Genomic DNA, 21,916 nt, shown 5'->3' on the forward strand with positions numbered 1-21,916 from the left:
GTGCCTGTACAGACACCAGCGCACACGCAGCTGGAGCTGCACCAACGGCCAAGCAACCTAAGGCAAAGGCTAAACTCACAGATTGCTTTATCCACATGTTCTTAAGCTAGACTGTGTATACGGGAGAGGGAGATCTGGCTCTTCCCTTCGCCCTCTCTGGATGGCATTTAAGCGCAAGGCCAGGGGCTGTTCTGGGGCAGAAGGGCCCCATTCTCTCCCTCAAACAAGTCCTCACGCTCATTAAACATCTCTACCGATGCCATTCTCAGGATTGGGTACCAATACTTTTACAATGCCCATTCCAGTAAAAATAAAATCAGGGTAAACCTGAGCAATAAGTCAGACCATTAGACCAAGGCTGGAAGGAAGCAACCTGTTGACACCACTAACCGTTGTAAGACAGAACCAAGTTTTCTAAAGATACCCAGGAGCTCAGCAGGTTACTCAGAGTCCGACACGTCTCCCCAGTCAAAGGAATGGAGAACAATTCCAGCGTGGACACGCTTCGGAAGCGGTGAGCAGCTTTCAGAGAAAAGATGCCAGCAGATCCTCCTCTTTTCTTACAGCCAGCATGGCCAGTGCACGGAGATCCTGGGGAGGAACTAGTCCAGTTCTCAGCATTTTCTTCCTCTGTGGTGCTGTTTTTGTCAAGTAACCCCGAATTATCCTCTCTAGCAACAGTAAAAACAAAATCATACAGGTCTTCTGTGTCAGCATATGGTCCCCTGCTTCGTCTGAGGCAGCGACGTTTCTTCCCCACTGCAGATTTCAGCCGTCTGCGTGTCTTTCGAAGAACAGGGTAACGGGACAGCTGGTCTGAGACGCAACGAGGAGAAGATCTTCCCTGACTGCTGGTGTGGTCACAGGGCACCTTGCTGCTTGCCTCCTCACATGACTGGTTTTGCAGAGGAGGACTTCTTGGTCTGGAGAGGAGAGAGTTCAGGCAAGTGTCAGCCCCGTATCCATTCACCTCCGCATCAGCCTCCTCCGGGGCCCTGGGGGATCCCTTCTGGTTCTCACCATCGCTCCACTTCCTCTCATCATAACGGCCCCTCTCTGCTCGCTCTTGTGCTGACTCCTGGCTTTGGGCTTTGTCCTCCTCTCTGCAAAGGCCACACGGGCCGCTGTGATACGCGAGGGCGTTTCCCGAGCGCCAAAACCCAGCACTCATGCTCAAAATGAGAACGAGAAGAACTGTGTCGGGAACAGGCCAGGAATACATGGACACTTGGCTGACGGAGCCATGGTGAATCAGCCGGTGAAGAAGTAAAACCAGTGAACGCCTGATGGACTGGTCGGAGGAGAGGAGGTGCTGGAACTTCAGGATCCGCAGGGAGCCAGCCAGGTTTTCGAGCACTTTCTGGTTGTGCTCAGCGGTGAGCTCCACCGCGCCCTGCAGCATGTTGCAGAGGGTAAGCTGAGAAACGTGCGGGGAGCTGTGGAGCAGCGGTGAAAAGTGATGGTCGTTGAGACGCCAGTCAGAGGAAACATCCAAGACACCATGAAGAACATTTGAGAAGAATGTTTCAAGGAACTTCTTCCTCCAACAGGTTATATTCTGCAATTAAACAACAGGGCCGTATTAACAAAAAAGTCAGCCATGATTTTTCTCATTCTTTTTAAGTTAAATTATTGCTAAATGCTAACCTGGCAAATGTAGCATCCAAAAAAAACCTACTGCTAGCACAACTGAGACTACCTTTCTAGTTCTCAACATCCTTCCTCAGTGTATTTGTTGAAAAACTGAGCTACTCCCATTGCTCTCTCTTCATCCTGCTTCTGGCTTCATTTAAACATATTCAGTGGTTTGAAACTAAGCCACATTTTTGCCTATTAAAAACCACATCATCAGGAATCTTCTTCCAGAGCGTCTCTTTATAAGCTGTGATTAAGTTGTCTGTTAATGATTCTTTTGCAATGCTGAATCAATGGATCTGCTTCAGTTTTCCTACGTAAACCCATTCTTCCAAACTCACTGTCTCCTGTATTTTTCTAGTGTTTTCTAAGACATCAGCACATTTTTTTGGCAGCATAGGTGTAAGCATGACATAAGATACTGTTTTTATCCTCCCTTTTCCCCAAAATTACATCTCTAAAGGCAGGATTTATTCTTTCGGCAAACTCACTGTTGTGAGATGGTGTGGCTGTGCAGTACAGTTGCTTTTATGAATCCCGTTTCCCCAAATAATTGTACTACCGGGGTCACGCCTTGGTCCGGAGCTCTATGAACGCTTATAAGCAAGTGCCAGCAACCGCTCGGAGGCAGCCAGTGGCACCGGCAGGCTTAGAAACCGAAACCTCGCGGAAAATGGCAGAAAAGGGGCGCCTGCGTTGTGCCCCTTCTCCCACCGGCAGCGTCCCCTCACCTCCGAGTTGGGCGGCCTGGTTTTCATCACATCGTCCCACAGCTTGCGCCAGATGGGCTGCGTTGAGAGGCCTGGTGGGGAAAAAAAAAAAATCAACCGGGCGCTTTCACCCCTTCTCCCCGTCAGAGCGCCCTGCCCCGGAGCTCGCAGGGGCGCGGGGCAGACCCAGACCCCTGCAGCGCAAGGAGGGTGCTTTGCGGCGAGGAGAAGGAAGACCGCTGCCTCGTAAGGGACGCCGGTTAAAAACCGGCAGGTTTTGTCGGTCCTCAAAAGGAGCAAAGGTACAGCAGGGCTCGCACCCCGGTGTGAGCCCTGCCTGGGCGCGGGATGGGGCTCAAGGTTTTGGACGCAGAGGGGTGTCCAAGCTCTGGGGGTGCCGTGTCCACCCCCCCCCTCCCCAGTAGAGGGGTTCACCCCTCCAGCCCTTCGCCCCTCCAGCCCTTCACCCCTCCAGCCTGGGGCTCCCATTTCCAGCCTGGAGGGGTTTGTCCCCCCCAGCTGAGGGTTCCTCTCTCCAGCCAGGGGTCCCTCCGGTGTGGGGCTCATCTCTCCAGGTCGGGGGCGGGGGGCATCCCCCCCAGTATGTGTGTGTGTGCGTGAGGGGGGGAGGTTGCCCACCCCATCAGTTGCGGGGGTCCCGTCCCTCCCGGCCGGGGGTACCCCCAAGGGTCCGTCGCCGTGCCCGCCGGTGTCACCTGCTCTCCGGGCGGCGCCCTCGGCCCGCTCGAGGCGGAAGACGGTGAGAAGCGGCAGGAGCCCCCGCAGGAGGTGCCCGGGCAGCGCTGCGGAGAGCCAGAGGGAGACGGCGGCAGGGTGCGGGCAGGCCCCAGGCCCCGCGCCCCGCCGCCCCGCGCCGCCCGCGCCTTACCCCAGACGTCCCGCTCCAGGGCCCCCATGCTGCGGCTCACCGCCGCCGCGCTCAGCGCGAACAGGCTGCGCGGCCCCTCCGCCGCCATCGCCCCCTTCACCGCCGCCGCCGCCGCGCCGCCATCTTGGGAAGGGACGCGACCCCTCCCTCCCTCCCTCCCGCGCGCCACTGCTGCCGCCGCCGCCATCTTGGGAGGCGGAGGGAGCGGGCGGCCATGTTGGGGAGGTCGCGTGGAGCGGCGTCCCCTTCCCGCGCGGGGCCGGAGAGGCCGGCAGCGGCAGCCAGGCCGAGCCGGCTCCGAGGTTGCGATCCCCAGGAAGAAGGGCAAAAAGAAGGCAGAGAACGGGGAGGTAGCCATCTTGAGACGGTCACGGCCGCCTTGTTTGGAAGGGAGGTGTCTAGGCCTTGAAGCACCACCCTCCGGGGGAGGCGGTCCCAACGCGCTGCGGGCGCGTTTCCGCTTCCGGGGTGGACAGCGGCCCTTCCGGCGGGTGACCCTGCGGAGTCCTTCTGGGCGGCGGGAGCGGAGGGATGGGGCTGCGCGACAGCGTCGTCCACGCCGGCGAGCCCGAGGTGAGCCGGGCCGCAGCCCCGCGGGACGCGGGCGAGCGGGCCGCCGGTCGGTGGGTTAACGGCTGTGCTTTCTTTTTTTTCCCCAGGAGGAGGAGGAGGAGGAAGAGCTGGTGGTAAGACGGCGAGCGGGACTGGGGCAGGGCCTGTGCCGCCCCTGCCCGGGGAGCTGGCGGGCCTCGGTGGCGGCGGGGGAGGCCCGTAGCCTCTGCGGCCACCCGCGGCTCCCAGGGGTAGATGCCCGGTGCCTTTCAGCGGCGACAAGGAAAATGGCAGGGGCTTGGACCCCCGTCGCCGCTCTGTGCTGGCGATCCAGAGCTTAGCGGGGAGGCAGCTTGAATCCGGGCTTCGATGTGGGAGGATGGATCTCTCTTAAAGCGATGGGTCTTGGGGCGGGGGGAACGGCGTTTCGGGGTCTCCCCGTTCTCACCGCAGCCCCGCATCTGCAGGATCCTTTAACCACGATCCGGGAGCACTGCGAGCAGACGGAGAAATGCGTGAAGGCGCGGGAGCGGCTGGAGCTGTGTGACGCGCGGGTGTCCTCCAGGTCCCAGACAGAAGAGCAGTGCACAGAGGAGCTTTTTGACTTCCTGCACGCCAGGGACCACTGTGTAAGTGCAGCACCCGTGGATGCAACCTGCCTGCTGGTGCTGGGAGCAGAGCTGCCTTTAGCTGCGCTTCTGAGAGTGCAGACAGCTCACGTAGCTGTTCAGTCACAGTGAGCTCGGAAGAACTGCGAGCCTTGATGCTTTTTCTTGCTAAATGTTTGGTTCCTCCTTGTTACAACAGTTCCAGCTGGAATTCGGTAGGTTATTAAAGAATGAAATAAGTCAAACGCATTGTTTCTGCCCTGCAAATGACACTCTGCTCTCTTAGTGTTGTATTTGCCCTTTTAAAGTTAAACCTTCTTAACCTGAGCTGAAACTTTGTAAGAAATCTCAGCTTGTTAGTTTTCTTGAGTGACTTGTTGCAAGGCGATGAGAAGAGCGGAGGGCTGTGGGGCCGTGTGCGTTAGTGGCCCAGAAAACCAAGAGGCGGCTGGTAACACCCTGCTGATTTCCAGCCCTAAACTATGAGCTACTGAGTGCTTTGTCTCTTCTTTTCAGGTTGCTCACAAACTCTTTAAGAACCTGAAGTGAAGGCGGGCGTGATTGTCCATCTGCTTCCACAGCGCGTGCTGGCGGTTTCTGGACTCACAGAACTGCTTCCCGCCTGTTCATTCTCCACGCCAAGTGTAAACGAAACGGCTTCCTGGCAGCGACTGAGCGTCAGTGTGTCGCTGCGGCTGTTTTCGTGGAAGATGTGCAGCTACGCAACAAAAGTGTTGATGTTCTGTAATTTTCCATATTAAACATTCAGAGTTCCCATGGAAATACCCTCAGTTTATTTACTAGTTCTTGCACTGGGTTATGATGAAATTAGTGGGTATCAGAGCCCAGTTTGGGGGGGGGGGAACTTTTCCTCACTTGTGGGAATGTCCTTTCTGTGCAGCGACTGGAGCCCAATCCCATAGGTCAGAATTTGTCAGGTGGAGCCACAAAGATTCTTTCCAAGCCCCACAAGACCGATATTGTTTGTGCAGTGAGTTCTGACTCAAACTAAAGGGAGTGACCCTTTTCTAGGAGAGAAGTCTGTCAGTCCGTCCGTCTGTCCCCCTTGAGAGAGGACCGTCAGCTCTCCCTCACTGTCACCTACTGCTGCCAGAAGGCCTCCCGGCCGCGGTCAGCTTCGAGTCCTTGCCGCCGGTGGGCAGGGGACGGTTCTGCCTGCCCAGACCCCGAACGGTCACCGGGGGGAACGAAATCCCCCCGGGGTGGGTCACCAGCCCCTTCTGCTGCCCCGGTGCAGCCCAGCGGGCGGGTCAGGGTCACGCTCTGCCCGTTTTTCTTCCCGGTAGGATGTTTTAGGAGCAGGGCGGGGAGCGGTGCCGGTCCCGCCCCGGAAGGCGGCGGCGGAGCGGGGATGATGGCGGCGCTGGGGGCGGGCGGCGGGCGGGCGGCGGCAGCGCTGCTGCTGCGGCGGCGGGGGCCGGCGGGGCTGGGAGCGGGGCCGCGCCGGTACCGCTACAAGGAGAAGTGGGTGAGCGTGAGCCGGAGCCGGTCCCTGCCCTGCGGCCGCCCGTCCCCGCCGCGGGGGCTGCCCGGGACACCCGAACCCCCCCCCCCCCCCCCGCCAAGCTCCTCCACTGCACTGCGTCGCACCCCCTCTTTTCTCCCCGCTAACCCTTTTTGCACCCCTCTGATCTCCCCGTTTCACTCCCTTGCGCCTCTCGTTGCACCCTATAGCATCCCATTACGCCCCCGTTACACCACTCTGTACCCAGCCGTTCCCCAAATTGCGTGCCCGCCCCGTGCCCCCAGCTCCATTCAGCCATTCCCGGTCCTGAACCCCCCCCCACGGGACCACCAGCCCCTTGGGTGTCGGGGGCACAGTCGCTTTCTGGGGCTGCAGAAAAGGCCCCGGGGACTTTGGCAGCACAGAACCCGGCGCTGGATTCTCCTGGAAAAACGTTGAGGCTGGGGAGGGGACACTGGGATGTCGAGGTATTTTGTCGTTTAACATCTCTGATACCAATTTTTTTCCCCCAAGGCTGCCACGGCCCCCCGCATCCCGCCCACGCGGCTGGCCCTGCACCACTTCGATGTGAACTACAGCCTGCAGCTGAAGGACCTGTGGCCCTCTGTCCGCGCCAGCCTGCTCTGCGAGCAGAAGTACGGTGCCCTCCTCAACAACTTCTCTCCTGTCGACCACGTCACCCAAGAGCTGGAGCTGCTGAATGCCACCGATTTTGTTTCCGAAGCCCCCAAAAAGGCACTGCGATCGCAGCGGGGTGCAGCTGCAGAGGAAGCGGGGAGAGGGGAAAGCAGGTCCCAGGAGGGGTCTGGCGAGGGCAGGACAGCGATGCAGGCAGAGACGATGACACAGGCAGAGACGTCACCACCGCTTCGACCCTCCATCCGCTCCAACATCAAGTGTTACACCTTCCCCAGGGGCGACATCACGCGCTTTCGCCCTGCACGGTGAGACATCCCTGGGACAGACCGCCCGCTGTCATTGCCAGCCTCGGGGGCTGCATGTGTGTGAGCACCTGTTGCTTCTGTACGTCCCCATCCTCACTTCCAACTGCTGATTTCTTTTCCCCTTGCACGTTTGCTTTTTTTTACACAAACTGGTGATTTCCAGGCCGGATGCTCTGGGGCTCCTCGACTATTATCTCATGGACGCGGCATCTCTCCTGCCCGTCCTGGCGCTCAACGTGCAGCCGGATGACTTTGTCCTCGACCTTTGTGCGGCTCCGGGTGGCAAGACTCTGGCTCTGCTGCAGACTGGGATTTGTGGTAAGTGGAGGTGGGTGTTCCTTGTCCCCGTGCGTAAAAGAGGGCTGAAAGAGTGTGCTGTGCCCATTAATGTCTGACCGTTAATCATTTCTGGTTAGAAGAGTTGGGAATCAGGTGTGTTTTTGCAAGAGTGACATTCCCAGTGTGCCTGTTTTGTCCTTTCAGGGCATCTGGCAGCCAACGACGTCTCCATTTCCCGGACAAAGAGGCTGTACCAGATTCTCCATAGCTATGTTCCCAAAGTAATCAGGGAGACCGTGAGTGTCACGTCCTGCGACGGAAGGGACTGGGGGCAGCTGCAAGGCAGCACTTTCCATAAGGTAGGTGATTGGGAACCGGTGAAGATAAACCCATCTAGTTCACTTTCCTCCTGTTTCAGAGGAAGAGAGCAGCTTATCCTACAGTATAATCGTGTAGTCTTAAATGTGGAGAAAGAGAGAAGACTAAGCCACATACGGAGTAGTATTTCCTCCTGCTCTACCCTTCCTGCAGGATCTGGTGCATATGGGCATCCGGAGTTGTATCTTCATTTACCTGTGTAATACCCCTTAAAAGTCCTGTGCTGATCCATCACTTAGAAGGGGCTAAATGTGAAGATTAGATAATTCTTTTTTCTCAGCCGTGTCCAGCCACGGGAGCTGGGTTTGTTACTCCGGGAGGCGTCACTGCAGGAGCTCTGGCCGTGCGTGGTTGCAGCCATAGGTGCTGCAGTAACGCCTACCAGGAAGACGCACAGGGTAGAAACGTTAAATGGGGACATGTGTGAAAGCGTGATGCTATCCGCCATTTCTGTGTCTGTTTGCACATTCCCGAAACGCAAAAGCAGCCAGACGAGTTACAGTTCAGTGCGGGTGCACGCCTGCGCTCGGGCAGCATCAGCTAGGCGAGGTACCGAGAGCTGCTTGGTGCGTGGCAAGGGTGGAGGAGTTGGGCAAGGGGCAGGTTGCATGAGGAGACTCGCTGAGCTTGACCTGGGCCCAGGACTGACGCAGGACCTTTGCTGCTGCAGGTCCTGGTGGATGTGCCCTGCACGACGGACAGGCACTCTGTCATGGAGGAGGAGAACAACATCTTCCACAAGAGGCGAACGAAGGAGCGTCAGATGTTGCCCATGCTGCAGCTGCAGCTGCTGATGTGAGTGAGCTCGATGCTGTGTTTTGGTGTCATTTGTGTTACGGTAGCAGCTCTCCGTGGCCAGCACCAAAACCTCTTCTTACTTTACGTGTCCCTGACTGGGAAATGTGGAAACCACATGTAGTTTTCTGGACTGGCAATAGTTGAACACATCAAATCGTAGTAAGTGTAAGAAGGTGCCAATGTTCTCGGTCAGATCAAATGTCCTTACTGTCCCCAGCAGTAGCCACAGGAGGTAGGGAGGACAGTCTCAGGAACAGGATGGGTATAGTGTTGTCCTTTTGTGTGATGATCTCCCCGGTCCTGGCGGTGGAGGATTCCTGAGTGTCCACATCTCCCAGCACATGGGAGGACATGGCGCTTCGTCACCCCATTTCACTGGGAAGGCTGGATGGGCTGGCTGCGAGCTGGGGCAATAAGGAAACAGATTAGACAGTCCCATGGCAGCGCTTGAACTGCAAGAGCCTGTTCCCCTGTACGTACTCGTATCCCATTCCCTTGGAGGTGAGTGCAGGATTACTCCTTCCAGCTGCTCTCCAGTAACGTCTCTCCCACGTTAAGTACTTTATCAGTCTGAGCGCTTATTTGACCCATATTGCCCTGGTCTAAAACAGTCCTCAAGCTGCAGTGACACAGGGAGACTGCTGAGCCTGTGGAGTTCAAGATTTGTCTCTCACCTCCTGAGTTACGTGCTGGCTTCCCAGTTTTGGTGGGTGGGAATGCTGGTGTGTCACGCAGTCCTCTTCTTCCCGTGACAGTGTGTGTGTTTAACTTGCCTGCAGGGCTGGGATCCTCGCTACCAAGCCGGGAGGAGAGGTGGTGTATTCTACGTGCTCCCTCTCCCCGCTGCAGAATGAGTACGTGATCGAGAGAGCAGTAGAAATTGCAGAAACCCAGTTTAACATCAGTATCCATGTTGAGGACTTGAGCCACTTTCGGACACTCTTCCAGGACACGTTTTCCTTCTTCTTGGATTGCCGACTGGGGGAGCTTGTTCTGCCTCACCTCACAGCCAACTTTGGACCTATGTATTTCTGCAAATTACGTCGGATGTAGAAGGGTTGACAGACTGTGTCTGTTGGCTGTCAGGAAATACCCCAAATTTCCAGGGAAAGCAAACTAACTGCTTTATATTTATTTTTCTTTTTAAAATGTCCCAAAGGAAGCCTGCTTTTTTTTACGGCAGACATAGAGAATAAATGAGAAGGACCTGCTGTGGAGTCTCCTGAATATTTATCTGTTTGAGACTGAGGTGTTTAATCTAGGAAGGAGAGAGAGGTCTTATCAGAGGGAGCAATTTATCCATCCGTCTCAGGATGGGGTAAATGGCCCTGTGTGGATGCTGCTCTCTCCCTCCCATCTGACTGCTTTGATCCTACGTGAGCAGGTTTGGGTTAACGAACACCATCTGGGGATCTCAGCCTTTCTGTCCCAGATCTCACCATCTGCATAATTGAGTTGCATCTGTCTCTGCTTATCTCCTACCTTCAGAAAGAGCAGCCTGACATCCTGAAATAAGAGGTTCCTAAGAATGCCCCTGCTGTGAGGTTGGAAACGTGCTTGCGATGCTCGAGCTCTGGTGGTGGAAAGAGCTTGGTGCTGTGGAAAGGCCGGTGGCTGTTGCCCTCCCTCACGGACAGGAAAGCTGTGGTTGAGAGGGAAGGTGTGAACACTCCCATGCTGGGTGCCGTTTAATGTCCAGTGGGAAGGTGGTTGTATGATTTTGAGCAGTGACTGTGCATTCATATAATCATAGCCATCAGTAAAGCATTACTGGAGTTCATGATGAGTTGCTTAACAGCTATATTTTTATTTTTGTGAGCAAAATACAGTGATGGGGAGGGTAGACATGGCTGTATTCCTTACAGGGCAGCCCATTGTTACATCCATATGAAGTTACTCCAGTGCCAGCAAGAAAATACTATTGAGCTTTTGTAATCCTTTTCTCTCAGCATCACCCTGCTGCTTCTGCAAGAGGGCAGCATAGATGAAAATGAGGGTGAACCCCCATCCATGTCCATACTTCCAGGAAGGTGCAGTTCATAGATTTAGCATCATTTGAACCCAGCTTAAGCCAATGCTGCCCTCTGCGTGGCATCTTGGTTCCTTACAGGATCTGTGCTTATTGGCAAGGAGGAGGGTCAGGAAATGGCTTTTCCTTCCTCCTTCCCTCCTCGCTGTAATCTCTGCACTGCCAGTTGCAAAAGAGAAGTCGTGCAGCGCTGTCCGTTTCGCCTTGCCTCTGGCCCTGCGAGCGTGGGACTGCGGAGGCTATGCCGCTCTCTTCTCGCGGCCGAGGGTCTCCACCTCCTTCATGAACCGGAGGCACAGCTCCTCCCGCCACGGCAAGGCCACGCACTGCACGGCCACGGGCAGCCCCACGGCTCCTGCCACGGCCTGCAGCGGGGGCATAAAAGTGGTGAGGGGTTACCTGGGGGGGGCTCAGACCTCCAGCAGCTTTTGGAAACTTGGTTTAGGCACGTGGCTCGTCCCAGAGAGTGGGGAAGTTGGAGGCTGAGCCCTGCCGTTCAAGCGGCGTTAGCGTGCTGGGGCAGAGGGAAGGCTCTTGCTGTTCTCGTGATAGAAATGGTTGCCAAATCTTGGGCAGCGTGTTTAAACACACACCCTTCCAGCCCGCTCTGCTTGGAGCTGTCTTGCAGCCAGATCCCTTTTCCTTCAGCATCCTCATTCCTGATCCATGCTCCGCTGACAGCCTGGGCCTGGTGAAGGCATCATGGAGCAGGAGGAAAGTAGAGTGCTGTGCTGTGGGCTGTGGCTGTCACAAAAACCTACTCAAAGAAGCCTTGCTGCATGGCTCCTTTCTGATTTCAGCCTATAATCCAGCCTGGGGGTGCACCCCCAGTCCCCCCAAAGCTTAGTGACTTATGTTTTTTTGGGGCTTGGGAGAAAAGGGATTTGCAAGGCGTATATAAAGAAGAGGTGATTTTTTTGCACTGTGCCCGTATTGCTGGAGACATTTAGGAGCCCCTGATTTCAGTGAAACTATTACTTGAACATGCATCAGCAGTGTCTGCTCCACCACTTTCCATGTTGCATACCTGTTTCAGCGTCCGGTCCCAGGGGTCATCACAGTATCCTTGGTAAAGCTTTAGCTCTTCCTCATCAGCTTCTGTCACTGTGCTGACGGGCACAACCCCAGCGGGGAAGTTCAAGACGTTGTACAGCATCGTGGAGGAGATGGCAGCTGAGAGAAGCACAAGAGAGAACGCAGGTAGTCACAGCCTCCCGTCTTCCTTCAAACTTGCACATTACATGTTCACTGAAGCCCCTGAGAACCAGCTGCTGCTGGGAGGAGAGATTGCACAGGGCTGGCTATCTGCAGGTCCAAGTTCTACTGCAAGAAACAACTGCCACCAGATCACTTCATCCATGTGTCTGTCTCAGTCTGCTCAGGTAGCCTTATGCTAGTTATTTTTCCTTCCTAATGCCCATAAAATGCTTAGGTGGGTGGTGAAGCTCCACGGTAGTGGCTGTTTCTATCCAGTCTCAACCACTGTGGTCCTCTGCCCTCCCGGGAAGGTCCCGGACTCACTTACTGAGGAGTTTCCCGGCGTATCCCGTGGTGAAGGCAGGCCCCAGGACAGGGCACAGCACAACGTCCAGCCGGAGTTCCCTCCACCGGGCGATGAACTCGGTGCGGTACGCCTTGGGGAGGAGAGGGGAGATGACATGGAGGCCACATCCATGCCTGGAGCATCTCGGCTTCTCCGGGGTATGCACCAGGCTCTGGCATGGCCAAGGAGGCAGCAGCAGGCAGCCGTGCTTGAGGGAAGAGGCAGGGGAGTGTGTGTCTGCCTCCACAGCACGTGGCCAGGAATTGGAAAGGTCCCTCTTTAGCCATCCCCACTCCCAGGACAGCCTTCGTTGTGCTGGGACCGTCGAACGTGGGCATTTGGGCATGAGCACTGTGGGCAACTGGTAAAGTCCTGGCTGGGTTGAGCCAAAAGCCCACCTACCCCATTTCTATGTCTCTTTTGTGCCTTTTCCTCTATCTTGTCTCTTCCCCAGCACGCCTTGCAGAACCCCTTTCCTAACTGATGACCCTCCGACCTGGCACTTGCCATAAAGCCTCGACTTGTAGCATGATGCCAGAGAGAAAAGTCCTCAAAACATACCTCTATTTCATGGTGATGATTCCACATCTCCTTCACTGACCTGCAAGTGGAAATCATAGCAACATTTTTAAGCTTTAAGAGGAGGAGGAATTGCTTAAGTAATTCTCCAGATTGATAAGCCCTGGTGATTTTAGCAATTTCTTAAAACAATACATCTTTCACAATTTGGCCAAAGGTTCCTTTGGTATTTGGCCAAGCAATTAAGCAACAAATGTCTGGAAGTGGTAGAGAAAAGATTTCTCTTGTGAGCCTGGATTTCGTACTCATCTCCACTGTCCTGGTTTCAGCTGGGATAAGAGTTAATTGTCTTCCTGGTAGCTGGTATAGTGCTGTGTTTTTGACTTAGGTATGAGAAGAACGTTGATAACACAATGATGTTTTCAGTTGTTGCTAAGTAATGTTTAGTCTAAAGTCAAGGATTTTTCAGCTTCTGATGTCCTGCCAGCAAGAAGGCTGGAGGGGCACAAGAAGCTGGGAGGGGACACAGCCAGGGCAGCTGACCCAAACTGGCCAAAGGGGTATTCCATACCGTGTGATGTCACGCCCAGTATATAAACTGGGGGGAGTGGGGGGGGGGGGATCACCGCTCGGGGACTAACTGGGTGTTGGGTCGGTGGGTAGTGAGCAATTGCATTGTGCATCACTTGGATATTCCAATCTTTTTATTATTGTCATTTTATTAGTGTTATCATGATTAGTTTCTTCTTTTCTGTTCTATTAAACCGTTCTTATCTCAACCCACGAGTTCTACTTTTTTTTTCCTATTCTCTCCTCTATCCCGCTGGGTGTGGGGGGAAGTGAGTGAGCAGCTGTGTGGTGCTTAGCTGCTGGCTGGGGTTAAACCACGACACCACCACAGGCTTCCTGTATGACCTTATCCATCCAATTCCCTCAATCCTTTCAGGATAACACCAGGGGCAGTGCAACACTGAGGAGGTGTGTTCCTAAAGGCTGAAGCCATGTCCAGGATGGAGAGACAGCCCCTGCAGAGAGCAGGTCAGAACCTGTTGTGAGTCCAGTCCCTCCCCACCATGGACACTTAGAGGACCATTCATTTACATGGACATCCCTGGGGACGATGCCTTCTTACCTCATTCCGCCTAAGGCGCTCAGATAGTCAGCCAGGCGGGGAAACTGGAAAGGCAAGAGGTTCTTGTTAGGGACATGACACAGGGGTGCAGTAGTTTGTGCCATCCTGGGAAACCCCCGGTCCTATCCTGCCTCCATCCCTGGGGATGCTGCAGTGAGGGTGAAAGATAATGATTAAAAACGCTCCTCATGGTTCTGAATTTACTTTGCTTTCAACTTCTGGTTGTTGGTACCCAATGTGTTTCTTACAGCCCAATATTTCCTGCTCACAGAGGAATGCACTGACTTGAACCAAGTCACCTTTCATCATTTTTGATAAATCAAACATTTTTTAGCTTGGCATCTCACAGAAATAAGACCTCTACAAGCACTTTGATCGCCTCTCACTCACTGCTGCCTTTTTGATCCTGTCAGCTGAGAACAACCCAACCGGAGAGGCAGAGAAAATGGAGGATGGAGGAAAGAAGCCCTACAGAAGGATGCTCAGCTGGTGAAAGAGCTACAGTGAGGGCCAGCCCTTAGTAATCACTAGCAGTCCCCATGAAGTTGTGACCTTGGGGAGGCCTCCAACATGGGGATAGAGCTTCAACCTGGAGTCCTTCTGCTGCAGTAATCCCAATGCATGAATTGGTAGGCAAGTGGGCACTGCTAGGTCTAGCATTTGAAGAAACGCTTGCAGTGGGCTCTGCATTAATCTTTTAGAGCTCTTGGCTGGTCCTTCTCATTTCCCTTTGCACTGGATAAATCCCAGCAGGGATCTAGAAAAGACCTTCCAAAATGGTAGCATGTGCCTTGGCCTGAAATCCCAGTGTTTCTAGTTAAAGGTGTCCCTCAATACCATCACGCTTTCAAGCATCTCAAGGCCTTGGTGAGCCTGAGGCCTCTGCTTTGAGCCCGAGGCCAGGGACTCACCAGAGGTTTAAGAATCAGAGCCAGCAGCTTCTTCCCCAGCCTCGGGATCTTGCAGGAATTCACCTGTGATTTCAAGCTTGGATCTACAATACCTCCTGTGCTGAGAGATAACAAGAGGAGGGCATCATGCCAGAGAAGCTGTTTGCCCTTCCCAGAAACCTGAGTGTCTCCCGTTTGGAGATGGGCTCGTTTTGCCCATGCGTTGTGCTCCCGGGCGAGGGGATGGAGGTGTTTTACACCGCTGCTGCCCGCGGGCTCCTACTTACAACAAGTCCAACCAAGCACGGCCTCCGTCAGCAAAAAATGTCTTCAAAAACAGTTCAGTCATGACATAGTGGATCCGTGGTGGAGAAAAGGGCACCAGCTGCACCAGAACACAAGATTATGTGGCAGCCTGTGGATGTGAATTATTTCCAAGGCTTGACTGTGGATACACTTCAAAGGCAGAGCAGCACCTCCCCGGGCTCCACACGCCAGCAGAGGTCCCGGTTCAACACTTTACCAGCCCAGGCATCTCCCCATGGGATCATGCCTCCCTGATGGCTGTTTGGCTCAGCTCTGAGATCTCTCCAGAGCTGTTGCCTCCTGCATCCCGCTCCAGGCAGCCACAGAGCCAGAAACCGCACTAGTTTCCTGCCTGTCCCAGCAGAATCAACGCCTGCTCAGACACGGACTCGCTTTGCTATGAAGAGCATCACTAGCATGTTTCCACAGGGAGAGAAAGGTGTTTCGCATCCCATGTCCCACGGTCCTTTTCTCTCAGCGGTCCAGGAAGGACAGTAGTCTCCATGGACATCGGGGAGAAAGGAGAAAAACACCTCTCAGAGCCCTGCTGGGGAACAACAGACCTAGAAAACGCCGGGGCAGCCTTCCAGAGTCAAATGCAGCACTCCATGGATGCTGCTCTCTGGTGCGGACCACAGCCACCAGATCAGAGATGGATTCGTTACACCCCTGGCCCCTTGAAGGTACAAACTTGCTAATTGCTAGCACTGTTCCCCCATGAGATGCACTGCTACCTCAGGAAGGCGTGTGTCTGCATTGTGTACGTGGCTGTAGTAACTGAATAGTAACTGAATCCCGTATCTCTGGTAGGTCATTTATCCCCCAGCGGGGCTTGGGGGCTATGTCTGGTTTCTGAAGGGTGATTTCAGCAGTGAGGAGCAAAGCTGGGGACACTTTGGGGAGAAGAGCGCAGGGTGGTTGTGCTCACCTGGTGCCCAGCTGCCTGCAGAGCCTCCCGCGTTTCCCGCACCGCTCGCCGCGCGCAGGGGGGCAGTGGGAAGTAGCCGTCGGTGTCGTAGTACCCGACCCGCAGGCGAGCAGAGCTGGAGTACACCTGCAGCAAAGAGCCACCGGTTAAGCATTTCCAACCCTGCCGGGAGTAGGACCGCCCCCACGCTGAAGCCCACCGCAGGAGGGGACAAAAGGTCCAGATGTTAGGGAGTAAGTAGTTTTGTGGTTTGCTGCTTATAGTTTCCATAGGTTACCCTTTCCAAAAGTCTGCCCTGGCCTTTTTCTCCAGCCTCCCCTTCGTCTCTCCCTTCAAGACCTGTAGATTCAACCATTGCTACAAAGGGTGGAGGTGGAAAAATCTGAAGTTCGTCTGCTGCAGAGGGAAAGGAAATGCCCTCAGTCAAGAGATTTGCTGCAGGAGTTTTTGATCCTGTCTCATCTTTTGCTTTTTGCTCCTAGTGTTGCCTTCCTCCTCACCCTTTGCTGGGGTCTCTCAGTCTGATAAGCTATACGCCAGCTGAGAAGGCAGAAAGGATAACTACTTATTAATCTATTTTTTTCTAGTAATTATGAATTGTGCCCTGAAAGAGAGCTAGCAAGTTATGGAAACTGGTACTGTAAAGATACCTGGACCCTTAAAGAATGCATAGGTTGAGCGTGCAGCACCCTCAAAAGAACCAGGGCTTGCTGAATTAAGGACTCACGTCCTCATCGAAGGGCATGGGGGGCACGGTGGGGTCCAGCTGGAACATCTCCTGACAGAGCAGCGCCTTCATGCACAGGGCCAGGCTGTCCACATCTCTCGCCATCGGCCCCAGCACCCAAGGAACTGGAGTGGGACAAGAGCAAACATCCACGTTAAGCAAATGGGTGCACCAAAACACTGGTCCACCCCTCTGCATGGCCACGTTGGCTGCAAGGGATGGTCAGGCAATGAGGTGGAATGTTTCAGATGTACTCCAGGCGGATCTTGGTTGTCTCAGGCTTTCCTCAGGCCTAGAGGAGGACATAGGACTCTTCACAGCATACAGAGAAAAGCAATTAAAAATTCATGTACCTGCCAGGATCCCACTGACTGAGCCACTCACTCCAGACAGACTGTGAGAAAAGAAAAAGAAGTATATTGTCATTTCAGTAATGGTGAGATATTCCCGATACATTTGAATAGCATAGTGTCTTCACATAGGGTCTTCAGTTCAGGAGCCAAACCAGAAGAAAATTATTAAAAGTATTTGATTTGAGTTATGTGAAACAGAAAATTTTGGTCAAAATGAAAAAAAAACCTAAACCCCCACAAATCTTAATTTTTGTTTAACCAAAAATGTTCCATTTTGGCATTATTTAACCACTTCAGACCCTTTTTCCTTTTAACTCCAGGCCAGATTTACAATGAAAACATGGCCATTTCCCCACAAAACCTAACAATGCTGCTTCCTGAGAGAGGTTTTGAGCAAAGCAAGCCAGCCTTTAAGAAACTTCCCCCCCCCCCCAAGCACTCACTGCGTACCTTGCCCCTTGTGCTGAGTTTGACAATTAGCAGCCTTCTTGCAGGGTGGGAAGGGCAGACCCCAGCACCCACCTGAGCCTTTCGGCCGTGGGTTTGAGCCCGCAGAGCCCGCAGAAGCTGGATGGCAGGCGGATGCTGCCACCGACGTCCGAACCGATGCCCAGGATGGAGCCTCCCCCTGCGATCAGAGCTCCCTCCCCTCCCGAGGAGCCCCCAGGGCTCTTCTGGTGGTTGAGAGGGTTCAAGGTCTGGCCGAAGATGGGATTGCTGCAGTCGTAGCTGGGGAAAAGAAAACCAGCAAGCGGGCTGTCAGGAACAGCCTAATGCTGTTGGCTCTCCCTTGCAGTGAGCTTATGTGGCGTAGCCAACCCCATACTTTCATCCCCTAAATCCCTTGGGACATGGCTCATTCCCATGAGCTTTCACTCTCCCTCCCATACACAAGTGCACTTGATTTCTCTTTTCTCATGGTAGGTTTTTTTCCTCTTAATCTTGTCTGAAAGCTATTATCAGTTGAACTGAGATTGTTGGCAGCTGATGGAAGAGGGACTTGTCCAGGCAACATCTCAGGAGGCAGGAAGGAGCCTGTCCCGGGACCTACAGGCTGGGTTTAACTTCAGGAGCACAACCAGAGGGAAGATTTCTAATGATGTATATTACTTGAAGAGGGATTGCGGCACGTTGGTCATTGCAAATGGGATGGCCCCTTGACTCTTCAAAACCTTGACTAGGACGCTGTCCTCCTGCACCGGAGTGTCCAGGCATTGCACAAGCCCACAGGTTGACAGGTGACCCTGCAGAGAGGAGAAGTGACAACGGACATGGTCAGCGCAGTTCCTCGGCAGTTTTGGAAGGATGATCTGGTGTCCCCTTCGGGGGGGGGGGGAAGGGGGGGGGTTGGAGGCAGGGGGCTACTAACCCAATCCCTTGCAAGCCCTTGCATGAAGGGCCAAAGACTCCCTCTCCTTCCATCTTTGGCAGAGGGTTGCCAAGCACTCACATGGTTCAGGCTTCTCCTGAAGCTGTCCTTGCTCTTTCCCATGCTATTTCTCTCCCCTGACCCAGATGCAACTCCATAGGTGCGCTAGCTGAGGATCAAACCCAGTGTCCTGCTGTCCAAGTGAAGCCACCAGTGGATGTTCAGGAAGGGAATATACATCCCAAGCAAATACAGCGTGATCCTTTTTCAGTTAGCCTTGGTGTCTGGGGCTTGCTTTGGGCTTAGAGCCCTCTTAACTGTGTTGGTAAGTCAACATGGAGGAGACTGCCTAACAAATTCAGCTCAGGATTGTGTGGCCAATCCTCATTAGTGCTTGTCTGTGAGGGGGTCCCTGGTGTGCCTCATGCACAGGCTCCTTCCTAAGGGGTACAGTGGCCAGGCTACAGCACAACACGAATTCGAGGTTAATGGTTCCTGCTACTAATGACTTTCTAGAAGCTGAGCCATGTTCTTACCCGTGATACTGCAAACCTCTGAGTAGAAGCCTGAGTTATGGCCCAAACAACCATGTAGCCCAGCCTGTGCTGTCTCACATATCAGAGAAGAAATCATTTGGGTGTATAACTATTCACCCCTTGGTTTTTTGCTGATGGAGGCTCCTAACTGCCAGGGTTGCAGCTCCAACGAGATGTGGGGCCACAGCCTCAGACCCAGCCAGGCTTCCCATGGTGTAAGCAGGGAGGGATCAGGCCCCTTCCCCATTCTCTGTGTCCCACCACTTCACCACCCAGCCCAGCTCACGATGCGACACTTCATGGGCGCAAAGGGAAGCACCTTGTGGCTGATGTGATCCTTGATGCTGACAGGGATGCCATAGAGCAGCCCTTTCTCCTTCTGCCGTTGTATTTCCTGGAGCTGCTCCTCACACTCTGGGATAAAATGTCGCAAGCAGTTTGTCTGCTGGGTCACTTCCAGGGCCTTTGCCGAACACATGGAGGAATAGGTATTAGTTAAGAACAGCATCACTACACAGCTGCATTTGGTAGCTACCTGGATCTTCAAAGCAAGGGCTAGTGGCTTGGCATGAATGGTAACTCCCTCCCCAGAGCATCCCAGCTCAAGCCATCTCAAAGGACTGTCCAGTGATGGGTCTGACCCAGGAGATGGAGACATCCTTGCCTTTTCATATCTTTCTCTTGATATCTGCTATATTAAAGACTTGCCGTAATCACCAGCTCCAACAAGTCTTCTCAGCCACCAGCCCACACACCACGGCATGGAGAACACAAATGATTTGCCCATCACACTGCAGACAGGCACTCACCTTCTCTAAGTAGGTGTAGAGGACAGTCCTGGGGGACAGAGACCCTTCCCGCAGTTTCTCAGTGAGTTCCAGCAGGGACAGGGACAGGATGGCATCTGTCTGGACACTGGGGACCTGCAAGGGAAAGATGAAGTGGATGCCAGGACAGCAGCTTCAGTTACCCTTTGGCTCAGAGGGTATTTAAGTTTTGCCAACATTATCAACAGAGCTTGCTGAAAAGGTGGACCCTGCATGTGGGTGTTCAGACATTGAGCTGCTGAATGTTTCATCCTGAATTTGGATGTCACAAACATGATGCAAACACAGGAGCCCAGCTATATCTGAAGGTGTAGAAGAGCTTCATGCCTCCAGTGCAGCAGAGGGCAAGGCAATGCCTCACATCAGAGCCTTCCTCCTGGCACTGTGGGACTTACCCACTGACCAAGAGTTAATCTCAGCTAAGCAAACACCAGCCTGGGCAGAAGGTACCAAAGTCCTTGCACACAAGTCTGAGGCTGGTCCTTTACCTCTCAGAATGGGTACAGGCAGTATGAGTCAGCCCGGTCTGAAGACAAACATCTAATAGCTCAAGCCCAGCAAACTGCAAAGTCAGTAGGGACTCACAGGTGGGTAAGGTCTACTCAGGTGAAGACGACTGGCATTTTTCAGTGCCACCAGCTTTTTTTTAAGGTTTTATATCGTATTTATAGATATATATATATATTTAGGAAAAAAGGTTGTAAAAATATGTACCACTTGTACCTGGTATGCTTTATCTCCAGGTACGTTACCTGTGTAAACATGAGCTGGTTTCACCAGTACCTACTCGGAAGCAAATGGAGTAGGAAGGAAAGGTGGTTAGAAATCAGTGTTGCAGTAGGAATTCAGGGCCACATCCATGCTGGTTGGGTGCCTGCCTCATTCATTCCCATGTTGTGTCCTGGTTGCTCCCAGGGGACGCCGAATGCCCTGTGCTTCATTAGTGTTAAGTTAGTTAGGCCAAGCATCTTCTGGGCAGCCTGCTGGGCCGGGAGATCTCACTTGCTGGGAATCCTAGTGAAAGATCTTTTGAAGACTCTCCAAGAGCCATCCAGAAGCCAGGTTTTAGAGACAAAGATATAGGGGTATGGACAGACGTGTAGCATTAGGAAGAGGAAGAAGCTTTCTTGCTTCTACCCATAGAGGCAAAAGACATTTCTAGATCCTGAAAGAACTGGGTTTTGGATCAATTAAGGTCCAGTGCTTCATCACCTGTGCTGTCCAAAACATCTTCCCAGTGAGAAATTCACATCTTCCTGGCTGTAGACTCCCACCGCACCTCATCCAGCTTGAGGAGAGCAGTGATCTCCCTTCCTCCCAAGGCAGCCTTTCCTCTTGTTGAGGGCTGCTGGCACATCTCCCCTGCACTCCTCGTTATAAAAGCTATGGAGGCATGAGCTGGAAGGAGGAGCTGAAGAACAACATCAGCAGACACCCCAGCGGGACTCAGACCCCCCAGAAGGACGGGTTACCTGCTCCCTGAACTGCTGGACAGCCTTTGCCATTTTCTTCACACCCTCATCCCGGGTCCTCCGAACCTCTTCCATTTTCTTCTGGATCTGCCTTTTGCCCAGCCATTTCCAGACCACCACAGCTGCTGCCGAGCTGCCGAGCAGGGCAAGGGCGGCAGAAGGATCCACCTCCCTCTCTGGAAGGAGCTGTCTCAGCTGTTGCTGGATCATAACGTGGCCTTCTGGTCTCCAGGGATGGAGTGAGAAAGAAAAGCAAGGCAGGAGCAGGAGACCTTCCCTGCCTCCCCAGACCTGTCCCTCCTCCCAGCACCGCTGCCTCGGGTCAGCAAATAGTTTGTAAGTCCAAAGCTGACCACTGCAAAGCTGCCTTCAGTGGAGCGTGCAGTGGAGAATGATTGACCGTGAAATGGAAAAGGTGAAGTGTGGCCAGTGAACCTTGGGGTGTCGAGTTTATAGGGGCTTTCTGGACTGCGGGAAGTTCTCCGCTGGGGAGGAAGGGCTGCGGGATCAGCTGAACAAAAGAAGCAAGGAAATGGCTGCTCTCCTATTTCCTGTGTCGCCTGAGAAGGCAACGGGAGAAGGGGAAAAAACAGCTTGAAATCACAAGACTTCCCTGCACGGGGATGGGAAATGGCATGATGAGAAGATGCATAGCTGTGGGGTACCCACTCGCTCACCAAATCCCTTAGCCTATGCCGCTCCCATGGTGGCCAGAGGCTGTTTCAGGCGGCCTGTGGGATAGGGCTCAGCCCTGCCGTGACGCCTGCGTGCGCCAGAAGGAGAGGCTGTTCCACCCCATGACTGAGCACGCTGGTATTGCCTTAGGAGTGGAAAATCCCACAGGGTTGCAGGCCAGAAGCAAACTATTTCCAACAAACATTGGGACAGCTAGTATCGGAGGTCTTTCCAGCACAGATGCCTCTCACTACAACCACGCACCGAGCTGAAGGCGACAACCCAGCCAACATCAGCCCCAAAAGAAACACCACGGTCTGCCTGTGATCTT

At 53.8% G+C, this 21,916-nt stretch overlaps 4 protein-coding genes across 8 annotated transcripts in view; 2 read left to right on the forward strand and 2 right to left on the reverse strand.

Moving 5' to 3' along the window:
- Positions 1–3,373, reverse strand: part of LRRC41 (leucine rich repeat containing 41) — an 8,825-nt gene extending 5,452 nt beyond the window's left edge. For 3 of the 4 annotated variants that reach the window (XR_005933707.1, XM_030032765.2, XM_041127911.1), the window contains exons 1-4: positions 3,235–3,370; positions 3,062–3,148; positions 2,367–2,437; positions 391–1,558 (exon numbers count right to left, since the gene is read on the reverse strand). Coding sequence is in view for 3 of the 4 variants with exons in the window: in XM_030032765.2 (XP_029888625.1) it covers positions 391–1,558; positions 2,367–2,437; positions 3,062–3,148; positions 3,235–3,322 (1,414 nt within the window). In the remaining variant the exon portion in view is untranslated. Of the gene's footprint in view, positions 1–390; positions 1,559–2,366; positions 2,438–3,061; positions 3,149–3,234 lie in introns of all 4 variants that reach the window. The other variant, XM_030032764.2, reaches the window with a different exon arrangement.
- A 302-nt stretch (positions 3,374–3,675) lies between these two features.
- Positions 3,676–5,177, forward strand: LOC115349634 (cytochrome b-c1 complex subunit 6, mitochondrial). Of its 2 annotated transcripts, none has more exons than XM_030034166.2 (4): positions 3,676–3,807; positions 3,894–3,920; positions 4,254–4,415; positions 4,911–5,177. In XM_030034166.2, the coding sequence occupies exons 1-4, from the start codon at positions 3,766–3,768 to the stop codon at positions 4,941–4,943; spliced, it is 264 nt and encodes an 87-aa protein (XP_029890026.1). In that variant the 5' UTR covers positions 3,676–3,765; the 3' UTR covers positions 4,944–5,177. The 2 variants fall into 2 exon arrangements, with proteins under 2 accessions (XP_029890026.1, XP_029890027.1); XM_030034167.2 differs by having other exon boundaries at positions 3,697–3,807; positions 3,900–3,920.
- A 592-nt stretch (positions 5,178–5,769) lies between these two features.
- NSUN4 (NOP2/Sun RNA methyltransferase 4) lies at positions 5,770–9,490 on the forward strand. Its single transcript, XM_030032561.1, has 6 exons — positions 5,770–5,883; positions 6,394–6,824; positions 6,988–7,142; positions 7,308–7,462; positions 8,152–8,276; positions 9,059–9,490. The coding sequence occupies exons 1-6, from the start codon at positions 5,770–5,772 to the stop codon at positions 9,330–9,332; spliced, it is 1,254 nt and encodes a 417-aa protein (XP_029888421.1). The 3' UTR covers positions 9,333–9,490.
- Positions 9,491–10,062: 572 nt separating this feature from the next.
- Positions 10,063–21,438, reverse strand: LOC115348969 (vitamin D3 hydroxylase-associated protein-like). Its single transcript, XM_030032558.2, has 15 exons — positions 20,911–21,438; positions 19,421–19,534; positions 18,931–19,074; positions 17,817–17,950; positions 17,229–17,435; positions 16,707–16,747; positions 16,354–16,478; positions 15,627–15,752; positions 14,680–14,777; positions 14,414–14,513; positions 13,503–13,546; positions 12,413–12,452; positions 11,834–11,942; positions 11,336–11,481; positions 10,063–10,673 (listed from the first exon to the last, which is right to left on the reverse strand). The coding sequence occupies exons 1-15, from the start codon at positions 21,118–21,120 to the stop codon at positions 10,548–10,550; spliced, it is 1,764 nt and encodes a 587-aa protein (XP_029888418.1). The 5' UTR covers positions 21,121–21,438; the 3' UTR covers positions 10,063–10,547.
- Between the last annotated feature and the right edge of the window lie 478 nt (positions 21,439–21,916).

This window comes from Aquila chrysaetos, chromosome 12 (assembly GCF_900496995.4).
Source record: "Aquila chrysaetos chrysaetos chromosome 12, bAquChr1.4, whole genome shotgun sequence".
In the NCBI taxonomy this organism is placed as follows: Eukaryota; Metazoa; Chordata; class Aves; order Accipitriformes; family Accipitridae; genus Aquila; species Aquila chrysaetos.